The 12486-nt window shown below is 40.5% G+C and overlaps 1 protein-coding gene across 1 annotated transcript; it reads left to right on the top strand.

Moving 5' to 3' along the window:
- The first annotated feature begins 3634 nt into the window (after nt 1–3634).
- LOC124153085 (group XIIA secretory phospholipase A2-like) lies at nt 3635–11434 on the top strand. The gene is made up of 4 exons (XM_046526224.2): nt 3635–3965; nt 4551–4618; nt 7440–7605; nt 9068–11434. The coding sequence occupies exons 1-4, from the start codon at nt 3755–3757 to the stop codon at nt 9175–9177; spliced, it is 555 nt and encodes a 184-aa protein (XP_046382180.2). The 5' UTR covers nt 3635–3754; the 3' UTR covers nt 9178–11434.
- Nucleotides 11435–12486: the final 1052 nt, after the last annotated feature.

Below are 12486 nucleotides of genomic sequence, written 5' to 3'. Positions count from 1 at the left end.
TATGTCTTGTTGGGAGAGAACTTATCCTCTTCCAATGGACTGTAAGAGCCATGCAGTGATAAATATGAAACGATTGAAGTTGATGATACATGATATTACTGCTACAAGAAAATGGCTACATAACAGTGATGCGGGATCAGAGGTCAGACTTGCTGACTTGGTTGATGCATGTCATCGTATTCCAGTTGTGTAGAACGATGCTCATGATGTCAATCACTGGATTATTTATAGACCGCAGTCATATGGCTGAATATTGCTGAGTGTCGGGTTAACTACAAACAAAATAACAGCTAGAAGAAAATTAATCTCTGTAGACCAAAATACAAGTGAATACAAGTCATGTGACTCTTGTAATATTTTACATTTCAGTAACAGTGTAATATGTAAAGTATGTATATATACATCGGAGATCAATAAATCAGTGTTGTATTTTAATTTTCTTTTCTTTATCATGTCTGCCCCAAAGGTCTGTGTGAACTTTTGTGGAGGAATCCGCAATATTCAACTGATGGTGTTTACAGCTAACATTTACCAAACCTCAAGAGTAATGGAGCTCAGTGCATAATGAATAACGAAACAAACATAACTAACCCAGAGGTCAGGTGACAATGGCATTTCATGTCCTGTCCCAGATGCAGGTCCAGACATCCAGCAAAGATACATCACTAATAAGGCTGACATACAACAGATCTGTGGAATGTGTGTGTGCCACACCTCCTCATGGCCTGCCTCCATTGAACGATGGCAACGTAAGTTATTTCCCACCTGACTTCATATGGCACTGTAAACTTTTCTGAAACTGCGGACCTGAACTTGTATGTATACTCAACAACAAGAGTTCCTGTGACGCCAATATTTTAGTGTATTTTTCAAACAAATAAAGTTTGTTTTTCAATATTGTAGTACATGTATGGAATCAAGTCACAAAAACACAACTGCTACAGAAAAGCATGCATTCCATGCAAAAGTTGACTTTTATGCAAGCCCCATGCATTTCACTACCCAAGAATTGGTATAAAAACATGTGCGTTAACAGGATTCCATATGCATTGTTTAGTATCGTGCCGACAACAACCACTCAGAAAAACAACAAAATTACGCAATTATTCAATATTACGAAATGCCACGCATGTCTGAAAGTGAGCGTCTGCGAGCCATTGGTGACTGCAAGAAGCATCCCTGGCCTTCGACGAATATCTTCACAAACCGTAGGTCGTCGCCTCAGATGTGCAGGGATTGTCGACAGAAGACCCGCCAGACGTCCCATTTTGACAGGAAACCACCGTCAAGCACGTCTACAGTGGTGCAGTCAGCGTCTACGCTGGACGGCCATGCAGTGGGAACAAGTTCTATTCACTGACGAGTCTCGTTTTCACCTCGGCCACAGCGATGGACGGATTCGGGTGTACCGACATCGAGGTGAACGTTACGTCAATCATGGTGTCATGGAAGAAAATCGGTTCGGGGTCGGCAGCGTTATGGTATGGGGTGGGATTACAGCAAGACAGAGGACCTGTTTAATATAGTGGTAGAGGGAAATCTCAATGGACAGCGCCACCGCGACGAGATCATCGGCCCTGTTCTATCGTTCGGCGCCTTCGACGTCAACCACGTGTTCCACAGACACTCCAGGAACTTCGAAACATGCTCCAGCAGATATGGACAGATATCCCACAGGACTTTGTGCGACGCCTGGTCCATTCCATGAGACGAAGATGTGTTGCTTGCATCGTAACCAGAGGTGGACATACGCTATTGATTTGTAAATTGACATTTTGGCATGTTCATTTTTTTTAATGAAATCACGCATTTTCTGAAGTCAGTATGGCAAATTAAACCATTTGAACACTTACAGGAGCCTTTTATCTGTTGCAAACCGAAATTGTTTCAGATTTGGTAAAACACATAACTTTGCATTAAATCTTATTCAATGTCACAGGAACTTTTGTTGTTCAGTATATATTTCTCCTTATGATAGCATATTCTCATTCAAGTAGGTATAGGAACAGCCAACGTCTTCAACAAAGGCAGTCGGCAGTCGACAACAACATAAGTGTGAGCATATTTATTAAATGGAGGATTATTAATTTATGAAACCGTTATGAAATGATACTTATTACCGATACCCACATTAGCTGGATAATGGATTTGAAATGGCAAGGAAGGATTCACCAAGTGAAACAGGGAAACAAAATGTCAGCAATGCCTATGGTCTCCTCTACGTTGGGTGCATTCTGTACAGTCTGTATTTTAGAGCTGCCTAATGGACGGCTTGCCACTGGGGACACTGAATGAGCTGATTTACAGGAGGTGGGAGATAAGTACGAAACCCTCGACCAAGGACGTCCTAAGGATGCTCTATCGGTGCAAGATCCGGGGAGTAAGCTGACCTCTGCATCCTGACAATCCCATTTGTTTTTTGACAAGGTGGGGTCTGGCATTTTCATCTTGGAGTGTAATATCAGGTCCAATAACATTCAAACCAGGAAGGACAAGTGGCCGAAGAATTTCGTGTCCGTACCGTAATCCTGATAGATTTCCTTTGACGTTATACTGAGGGGTTCAGTGATGAGGGGTTCGGTGATGAAGGCTGAAGCCACTCCATACCATAACCGACACACCACAAGCCGGCCCCTTTCTCGTTTGGTTTAATACAACACTGAAGCTAGTCCTGTACCATGACCGTGGAATAAATTTATTTTATTAAAAAAAATAATCTAGAAATGCATACAAAAGCAAGTCTAGCCAGCTCAAGCTAGCTCTATTCCACATTCTGATATCAGCATAGGGAATGTTTATTTTATTTTTAGAGTCAAGGAGGATATTGTGTAATATAAGATTTCAGAGACTAAATGTTAGTCTACACTGAAGCGTTCACATAGACGTCTAAAGACTCGAATCCTACCATCTTGAACTGGAGGCTGAAGCGACAGTCGTCAGTAAACAATTGCGACCACTGCTGTCGATTCCAATGACTGTGAACCCAGCACTGGCAGCATACCGAGGGAACCAGGCTGTGTCAGGGTCACCTACTTCCAGAGCATACACAATGCAGTGAGGAGTCCAATTCGGTTAGACTTTGAACAAAGAAGCCACGCTTCATCACTGACTTAATGCGTAGTGGGGACAAAACCAGAAATATGCTAGTATCGTAAAGCAAAAGCACAATGTTCTGTAATGACTTATATTAGGTAGGGATTGCATGGGTTAAGATTATGAAATGGTCGCAGACAAATACTTACTCAGCCCTCGAAGTTCACACTAGTCCGGTAGCCAGAGTCTACTTGTACTGAGGACAAGTGAAAATTAAATGATTGACTAGTAGCATTTGAGGGCTATAATTCTGAACCATTTTTCAATGCTAATATTACTACAAAAACTGGAATGAGTGCAGGAAATTTTGACCCAAATTTGAGTGAAAATGGTCCTAAATTTTAGAGAAAAAACAAATGGATCCATTAATTAATTAATCACTACGACTTTGTGTTGGGGGGGGGGGGGGGGGATTTGTATCACTTGTCCCCAACTTGATTCAAATAAAACTGTTTCCTATAAAAAATCTTCCTGCCCCTTAGAAGTATTCCCGCCACTATTCCAGGGTGAAGGTCGATATTTCAGAGCCAATCAAATCGGGTAACGTTACCCGGAAGTATACGTGTTTATACAATCATGTGTAGTAATGGTTAGTTAATGACCGAGACCCGCTGGCGTACACAGTGAAAAACATTCCCACATCACAAATCAGCGATCCACCATGGACATCTCACAGTTCGTCCAGATTCTATGGCTCTTTCCTGTTTTATACTTATTTGATTCGACAAGTGTAGCTGCTGGTGACGAAACAGACACTGATTTCGACTGGGATGTTGATTTTGACAGCTTTTTAGAATCTATTGACTCAATGGCTGACATGGTAACGGATTATGTCGGAGATGAAACCGGTTGTCACTACCGCTGTAAAAATGGTAAGCGTACAGTTAAAATGTTTGTTGTGTATGTATGTTACTGCCACGGACATCATACGGCTAAATCGTGCAGTCAGCGTAAGGGAGGTAACTCTAATTCCTGGACGCTTTTACATTGAGTTTGATGTGGTGCACACAAGAAAGAATATATTTCGGTTTTTGCATTACTAAATTCCCCTTTGGGGGAAAAGGCTAAATAATATTTCTTTGAAACAGAAAACGTGTGTGAATTGATTATTGCGATATACTTGATATTTTAGATAATGGCTTGAATATTTAAATCAGGATTTTATAGCGTTAATGATTATTAACGGGCTAATCCATTTGTAGGGAAAGATTATTTCAGTTTGTAATATTGTTTTAAATATTTGTATTTTTACTACGAGGGACATCTCCGTATGTTATATGCATGAAGAGCGCTACAGGAATGTTTTATTTTTATTTAATTTGAGCATTCATTATCTATTATGTTTAGCATCCGATCATCTCATTTAAAACAGTGTATATTTCATAGTCTGTTTCATTGCCAGTTGATATTATACATATATAATCACGTCACATGATAATTATGTAGTTTATTTCTAGGGGCGACACCAAAGAAAAACAAGAAACACAAGCCAAGAACAAACGGATGTGGTTCCTTCGGTCTTGAGGTAGGCTTGAACATGATCACCTAGCCTGGCACACGTTTCTTAGAAAATGATTATTATTTTAAATCATAGTTAATAGATAATAATAATAACCACAACAACAACAATAATCATTGTCCCAAAAAAGACTGGCTACTGTCGCTAGGCTTGTCAAGACTAGGATAGAATTACTATAGACACGTGGACGTACCACTCAGTACATGCTTTGAGCAAGGCTATAAATGATTACCCTGCCAACATGTTATTATAGCTACCGTGACGGAACATAAATACTCGTCTTGAGGCACTTAATGTAATACCTCTTGATGTCTGTACTCTAAAAGTGAAGCCGTCATCATGTTCATATTTACCATCACAAGTCATACACAGAAAATAGTCACATATTAAAGATTATTTATGAATAACTATAAGAAAATCGGCAATACATTTTGCGCCAAGGGTACATGTTGACATCGTTGTAAGTTTGTGCGTGCTCTCAAAATAAATTTACAAACAAAATTGAAAATGCTGTAGTTTTAAGAGAACAATTTTACTGCCCAAATGCCAGATTTTATGACATTTTGTCCTCGATGAAATTTTTCTTCATTGATGTTACATCAATGGCGATTACGCTAATTACACCAGTGTCCCATGACTGTACTGTTGAGACCACTTCCTGGTCTTCATAACTTGACGTAACGACGCCTACCCTGCATGTACATTCTCACACCGCTGGTCATAATCTTGCCTCAGGAAAGTTTGGCCTTTGGCTGTAATTAAATACATTCGGGCACAGCACCCATGGTAATGTCATATGTAAATGTGACAACGTTCTACCCTTTCCTGTTCGTGTATAAAATAATGTGGCCGATACAAATTGATGACTATTATATATAATGATAATTCTGGGCGTAGCCTGCTTCTTCGAGTTTTATGTGTGTCTTTTTAAGAAGAGTACTACATTGTATTTCTGAATTGGTGGTTGTTTTTTTTATCCATGATCAAAGTGCTTCATGTCGACGGCGGTTACTGGCTCATTTATAAACCTATGTCTACAATGATCTCAATGAAATTACGAGATTTACAATGACAGTATAATTAATGAATTTATACTATCATAATGAATTAGTGGCGGAGTGATGATCGTGACATGAAAATATCTCAACCGCGTGGCCATGAAAAATAATCACGTATGAAATAGTGTATACATCTCTTGCACTTATATATTAATCTTTCTTTTTTTTATAGTTTTTCACACCCACGTTTTCATCAAAACGTGCTCTGAAAACAGGGACCGTATTTAATATGGTGTCTAATGCGCCTTGCTGTGATTCTTTGCTTTTGTTAAGTTTAATGTTATAACAACATTTTCGAGATACCACAAGATGAGTATCTCTTTTTGTAGACACAAGGTTTCACAGCAGGGTGTAGTAGTGTTTATGTCGGTGTGGATGCAAGGCCGCTGTATATCAGCCTACACCGCACATGGTATACGAGAGCGTCGTCCTGTTCAGTTGAATATAGATGATTATCAGCCTCAAACTACATTCTGGAGTTATTTCGATCAAGATTACAAGTATAATCTACCCACTGGTTAGAAGTTTCCCCCGTTGCCCCGCGATGGGGGAGAAGTTATGCATCTAAATTTGAATGATTATTTAAAGTTCCAGTGTATATGTTAAATATGGTAATACAGTAACAATAAAGAAGGGAAGCACGGGTTTGGTGTGAAATTCAGATATACCCCCCCCCCCCCCCCCCCCCCACCCACACACACAAGAAAAAAAAAATCAAAAACATTCGACTGTTTGTCCGATCACGGACTTGTATAACGGTTATATAGGTCCGAGGTCCGGCTGTGCGGAACACAGATACTAAGCGTAACATTCAGTTCATGCACATGTTACAGCTTAAGTTCTAAACAAATCTGCAGTATGTCAATGGGTGTCATTGTTTCCGTCAGAATTTAAGAATTGACTTAAATATTTTTTGCGTTTATGAAGGTATGGACGTAAAATCCCTTATGCAGATTGTACGCGGATTTGCGCAAAGTGTTCACATGCATCGGTTTCTACGTTTTTACCCCCATAACCGCAAATACATTCAATTCTCATAAATAAATACGTCAACCACAATAACAATAACCACAGAATGTTTATTTAATAATTAACACAATAATAACCGCAATAATACAACATAAGCCCCGCTCATCAGCCAATCGGGAAACAGAAGTCCGTGCAGTAGTATTGCTTGTTAATATTATTAATACTTACTTGAAGGAAACGGTTCGAACCTGGCTTGGACCACTTACGGTAATTGGACTGTGTGTCTATACCATAATGTTTTCACCAAGCACGAGCAGGCAACTGTTTGATATTATCAATTTCCTACTCTGTAAAGAGCGAACATTTACGATTATATTAACTGAGTAAAGGCTATTGAAGATACGACCTGGAGATTTTATCAAACATAGCATGACTTTGTAGATTTTGTTGTTTAGCATAAGAAAATAAAGTGAGTGTTAGCTTGTTCGCGACTGTATGAGTGGTCTTGTGCAGTTTGAGTTTGAGATAGGCCTAGGGCATGTTGGGAAACTCACCAAAACCACTACTAATACAACTTGTGAACCAAATGTTGTTCTCCATATTGACATTTCGCCACATTTTCACCATGGAAACACGGATAGCCCAGTCGTCGCAAATCGCTAGGCAAAGTTACGTCTCTTAGGCGTGCCAGAAACCAATCCTCGTGGATTCGATTGTTTCTAGGTTTGTCAGCGACGTTTAACCCAACTCACTCACTCACTCACTCACTCACACTAATTTGACAAGTGTTGTGTTCTTAGCTGGACACAAGCGCCATACCCGCGGTGACGAAGTGTTGCGACCAACACGACTACTGCTACGACACGTGTAACAGCGACAAGGTCAAGTGTGACGACGACTTCAAGGACTGTCTCAATCTCGTCTGTGATAAGTTGGGGGGAATAGCGAGCGAAGATCTCACCGGAGGTATGTTGGTCCAGTTTTGCAATCATTCGTCACCACTCGCCCCTTTCCGTAACAGCTATTCGGCTTGTCCCGGAATAACACGAGTTAGTCACGAATGGTTTTGCAATTTGTTTATTGTATTCATCTTTTTGTATTGATTGACATTTGTGATTTTGAAGACTAGGGGTCCTGGGTTAGAATATAATTGCCGAGCTAGCTATGGTTGTCGTAAGATGCGACAATGGATCGGATGCTCAGATAAGGCGACTTGGCTGGCATCTACCCCGACAGCGTGGGACGTTCTTCACAATATCAATCTCTGGATTGCCTGGTTTAGTATCGATAATTTACAGGCCGTCGTCATATGATCTCATAAATGTTGCTTTGGGTGTTGCAGTGTATCATTTTGGGAGGTAAATTCAATAACGTGTATATATTTTCATTTTCAAAGGAGGAAGTGTTGGTTTAAGGTCCTGTCTTGGTAGTGGTGGTGTCAAAATTGAAATGTTCAAATGCATAAATCAATTGTGTAGGGAAATTCAGTATAAGATGTGTATATAATATATATCCACGTTGTCTCCAGGCCTTATAGGGCGTTGGGGTAGCCTAGTGGTTAAAGCGTTCGCTCGTCACGCTGAAGACCCGGGTTGATTCCCGACATGGGTACATTCCTCGTGTCCCCCGCCGTGATATTGCTGGAACATTGCTAAAGCGGCGTAAAATCATACTCACCTACTCCAGGCCTTATACAATATCTTTGTTGTAAGTGATTTTGATAGTTTGCTTGTTTAACCTGTTTTTATCAAACTTAAATAGCATCACTATGTAGACACAGTCCTGTTATTTAGGACCTCCTTCCTGGTCTAGTGGATAGAGCGTCTGTTCGGAGAGCGGAAAGTCGGTTGCTCGATCCCCGACCGCGTCATTTCAAAAGACGTTAAAAGATGGTACTTGTTACCCTGCCTGACGTTCGGCATTAAGGGGCTAAAGCTGGGACTTGTCGTCTTGGAGTCTGTATATAGTGTTTTTTTGGGGTATTCATGTTAGACTGCGGCATGTTATCTCAGCGGGCTATGAAAAGGCATAAGTCACGTGTACAAGCAGCCACACACACACTTGCATGCACGTCGCCATATAAATGCAACTATCTTGAACGCGACGTTATGTAACTGGGATTAATTTAGGGATAGATAAATGTATAATTCATCATTTTAATCTGATTTCAGGTTTTAGTGATTCGGCAGACGACGATTGGTTTATATATATACAAGTTGCAATTAGTTGTCAGTCAGTCTGTTCTTGCTTTTATGTTTACTGCACAGTTCTGTGTCACAGGGCTGGTCACATTTTAGGTATAATGGTATTTGGGTTGTTCTATTTTTCATGTCATTGATTTTGGTGTCGTATCAATAGCCCAGGCCTTGCTTGTCACCCTATGAATCTCACCTTCACGTCACCTTTCATTTGGATTATCATGTTCCAGGTTGTCGGTCCACGGCCGATCTCATGTACGCCAGCACACTGACGTTAGGATGCAAGCCATACAAAGACTCACAGAAAGACGCCTGTGTTTGTCAACACGATGAGTTGTGAGGACAACAGCACAGCATGGTGGTGGAATGGCATTTTAGGGGAATAGTATGGTGACGGAAGTGTGGTTTTGTATGTATGTATGTATGTATGTACCTGTGTGTGTGTGTGTGTGTGTGTGTGTGTGTGCGTGTGCGCGCTTTAGATGTTTGAAGGGAAGAAGACGATCGACATATGTATTCATGACAACTGTTTCTGAGACATCGAACATGTGACTGTGGCGTCGATGGTATGGTTTCCAATCCTTGCCTGGAAGGATGATTGTGCAAACCATTTAAGCAAAGAAAGTAACACAGCAGCAGAACGCAAACTTCTGATGAAAACCTCGTTGTCATAACAGTAAACATATGAGGCTGTGATTGTTGTGTCCCATATGAAAATAACTTTGCCAAGAGCCCCCGCCATGTACACGAGGAGCCTCTGTATGGTGGAAAATGTATAAATGTAAAGAAGATTAAGCGAACTTGTACTTGATGTGTGATGACGATGTTGCGGCAGTTTAGGCTGCACAGTATCTCATGATTCTTGTTTTCATTTGTGCATATCTATATTCCCGGGCAACATTTTTCGCATTAGTCCCCACTCGCCACTTTCCGTAACCTGCAAGAAGACTTGTCCCGGAATAACACAAGTTGGTCACGAATGCATTTTTCGTTCTTTTTCATCATTTGCGTAAAATAGATGTTCATGCACACATGATATTGTTCTGATACCGCCCTGTTCACAAACCCTCTGTTCTAATTGGTTGGTTACTCCTGCGCCCTAAAGTTGCGCATTTGTATCCTTATTCAGTGGCTTATCTGTTCGTGAAAAGGGATGTGGATTATTGCTGAGCCACATATTTATTTATTGCATGCATAATAGTAATAATATAAACAGACTCTGTCAGAAAAGGAACAATTTTTATATTTGTTGAAGTTGTCGACAAATAAAATCAACAATCTTGATTTAAAAATAGGTATTGTATATTTCAAAGTGTTTATTATTGACAAAACTGGTACGTGACTTGATGCGCGTCAGAACTGCAACCAAATATTCTCATCTTAGCCATGGGTGACTGTTCGTGTCATTACCATAATGATTTTACCAATTTCATTTGTGGTCGCGCGACAGTGATTATCTCTTTCAGGGATCATAGTTTAACTTCCTCCCTTTGGGTACAGTGGAGATACACTGGTTAATTGAAGGTCACACAAGTTTCACTTTACGTAAAAGTGCAAGGCAAATGCCGATGGATCCCAACAAACGTCGAGACATCCACTTTCAAAGTGAACATGTAAAAGATGGCTTTTGTATAACGCACCGTTTCCATCTGACTTTGATGTAACAAACTCTTTCTTGTCGAGACGGCTGATATGATACATTTTATCTGGAGGGTCAAGAAGACATACCCCCACTTATATGTCAACAAGAATTGTGTGAGCTGGGGTATTTTTCTTGACTACAATAGCAAATTTGCAAGAGACGGGTATAAGATATTTTTGTTTGATATTTAAAGTAATAAGAATACTGACCTTACGGGAAGAACGGTACAAAGGATCTGCTGTGGCTCAGTAGTGAGTGAGTATGGTTTTACGCCGCTCTTAGCAATATTCCAGCAAGATCATGGCGGGGGACACCAGAAATGGGCTTCAAACATTGTACCTATGTGGGGAATCGAACCCGGGTTTTCGGCGTGACAAGCGAACGCTTTAACCACTAGGCTACCCGACCGCCCCTGTGTGGCTCAGTTAGCTCATTAACTATATTGTGAGTGAGTGAGTATGGTTTGCGCCGCTTAAGCAATTTTCCAGCAATATCACGGCGGGGGCTTCACACATCGTACTCATGTCGGGAATCGAATCCGGACTGTGGTCTCATGAATATATTTGATATTAAGGAAATTATGAAACGTTTTGTATCGTTGAATGACGTTAAATGTTTTTACTGAGTATCACACAGTAATATCAAATGAAATAGCTGTCGTATAAGTGGGCAGGGGTCTCATGAATATATTTGATATTAAGGGAATTATGAAACGTTTTGTATCGTTGAATGACGTTAAATGTTTTTAATGAGTATCACACAGAAATATCAAATGAAATGGCTGTCGTATAAGTGGGCAGGGGTCTCATGAATATATTTGATAGTAAGGGAATTATGACATATTTTGTATCATTGAAAGACGTTAACTGTTTTTACTGTGTTTTTATATCAAATGAAATGGCTGTCGTGTATTTTTGTTTATCTTATTTGTAATAAATTTGTTTTTTTAACAGAATGTCTTGATTCTATCTTTTTTATCAAAATAAACGCAAATAAAGTACGGCACGGGGTGTACCCCTATATGGAGCTGACCGTCAGGTTGTTTGAAACACTGAACTCGCACCCCGGTCAAGGGAAAAGAAATCTGTAGATTAAAGGGGAGTAACTCTTGCATACTTGCCTCAAGTATCTGATTTGACTCGGCCAATATCTTCACTAGGTGTATAGAATGGGCACAGTACCGCCATGCTGTAGTAAGGGTAAGATGCAGTGAGTGAGTGGGTGAGTAAGTTGGCCTTAATGCCGCCCTGAACAGGTTTCCAGTTATGTCGCGGCGTGTCAACTTAGGGAGGACAAAAGACGTTAGAAGATGGTACTTGTTGTTACCCTGTCTGGCGTTAAGGGGCTTAAACAAGGACAGGTCGGCTCAGAGTCAGTATACTGTGTCTGGGTGGGGTAATCATGTTAAACTGCAGTGTACGAACTATAAATCGGCATCAGTCAGACACACACACGCATGTGCATGCACGCTGCTATATAAGTGCAATAATTTTGAACGTGACGTTTTCCCCATTTCACCTCACCGCTGGTCAGAGTTACGTCCCTTAGGTACATGCCAGATTTCATGATCGTGAGTTCGAATCCAAGATTCGCTCGTAATATGTTTCTAAGTTTGGCAGCAACAAACCCATTTTTGAGGGGTAAACGTCTACGACCTGGGTCACTTCGGGATTACGGCGTTAAACGCACTCACTGACTCACCTACCCGTGCAATCTCATTAAAATCAGACCTTAGTTCTCGCTACCGCTAAACAAAGATCTGAGGACATCCCAGTTGAGGTCACGTCAGAACGACCTTTCATCCGACCAATCAGAGCGTCGCTTACCAGATCATGAAAGTGACAGTCGGAATGTGATTTCTAATCATGCATCATCGAAGACGAACGATAGTTACGGGTTTAACGACTGAATCCATACAATCTAGACCATCTAATAGCGATTCCAGAATGTTCTTTTGTTCAAGTTTCAAATTTTTAAATGAGAATTTGTCAAAATATGTTTCGACGC

Source organism: Haliotis rufescens, unplaced genomic scaffold (genome assembly GCF_023055435.1).
Source record: "Haliotis rufescens isolate VD_foot unplaced genomic scaffold, xgHalRufe1.0.p SCAF_11, whole genome shotgun sequence".
Lineage (NCBI taxonomy): Eukaryota > Metazoa > Mollusca > Gastropoda > Lepetellida > Haliotidae > Haliotis > Haliotis rufescens.
Note: the sequence above shows the minus strand (reverse complement) of the source record. Positions and strands in the feature narration are given on the sequence as shown.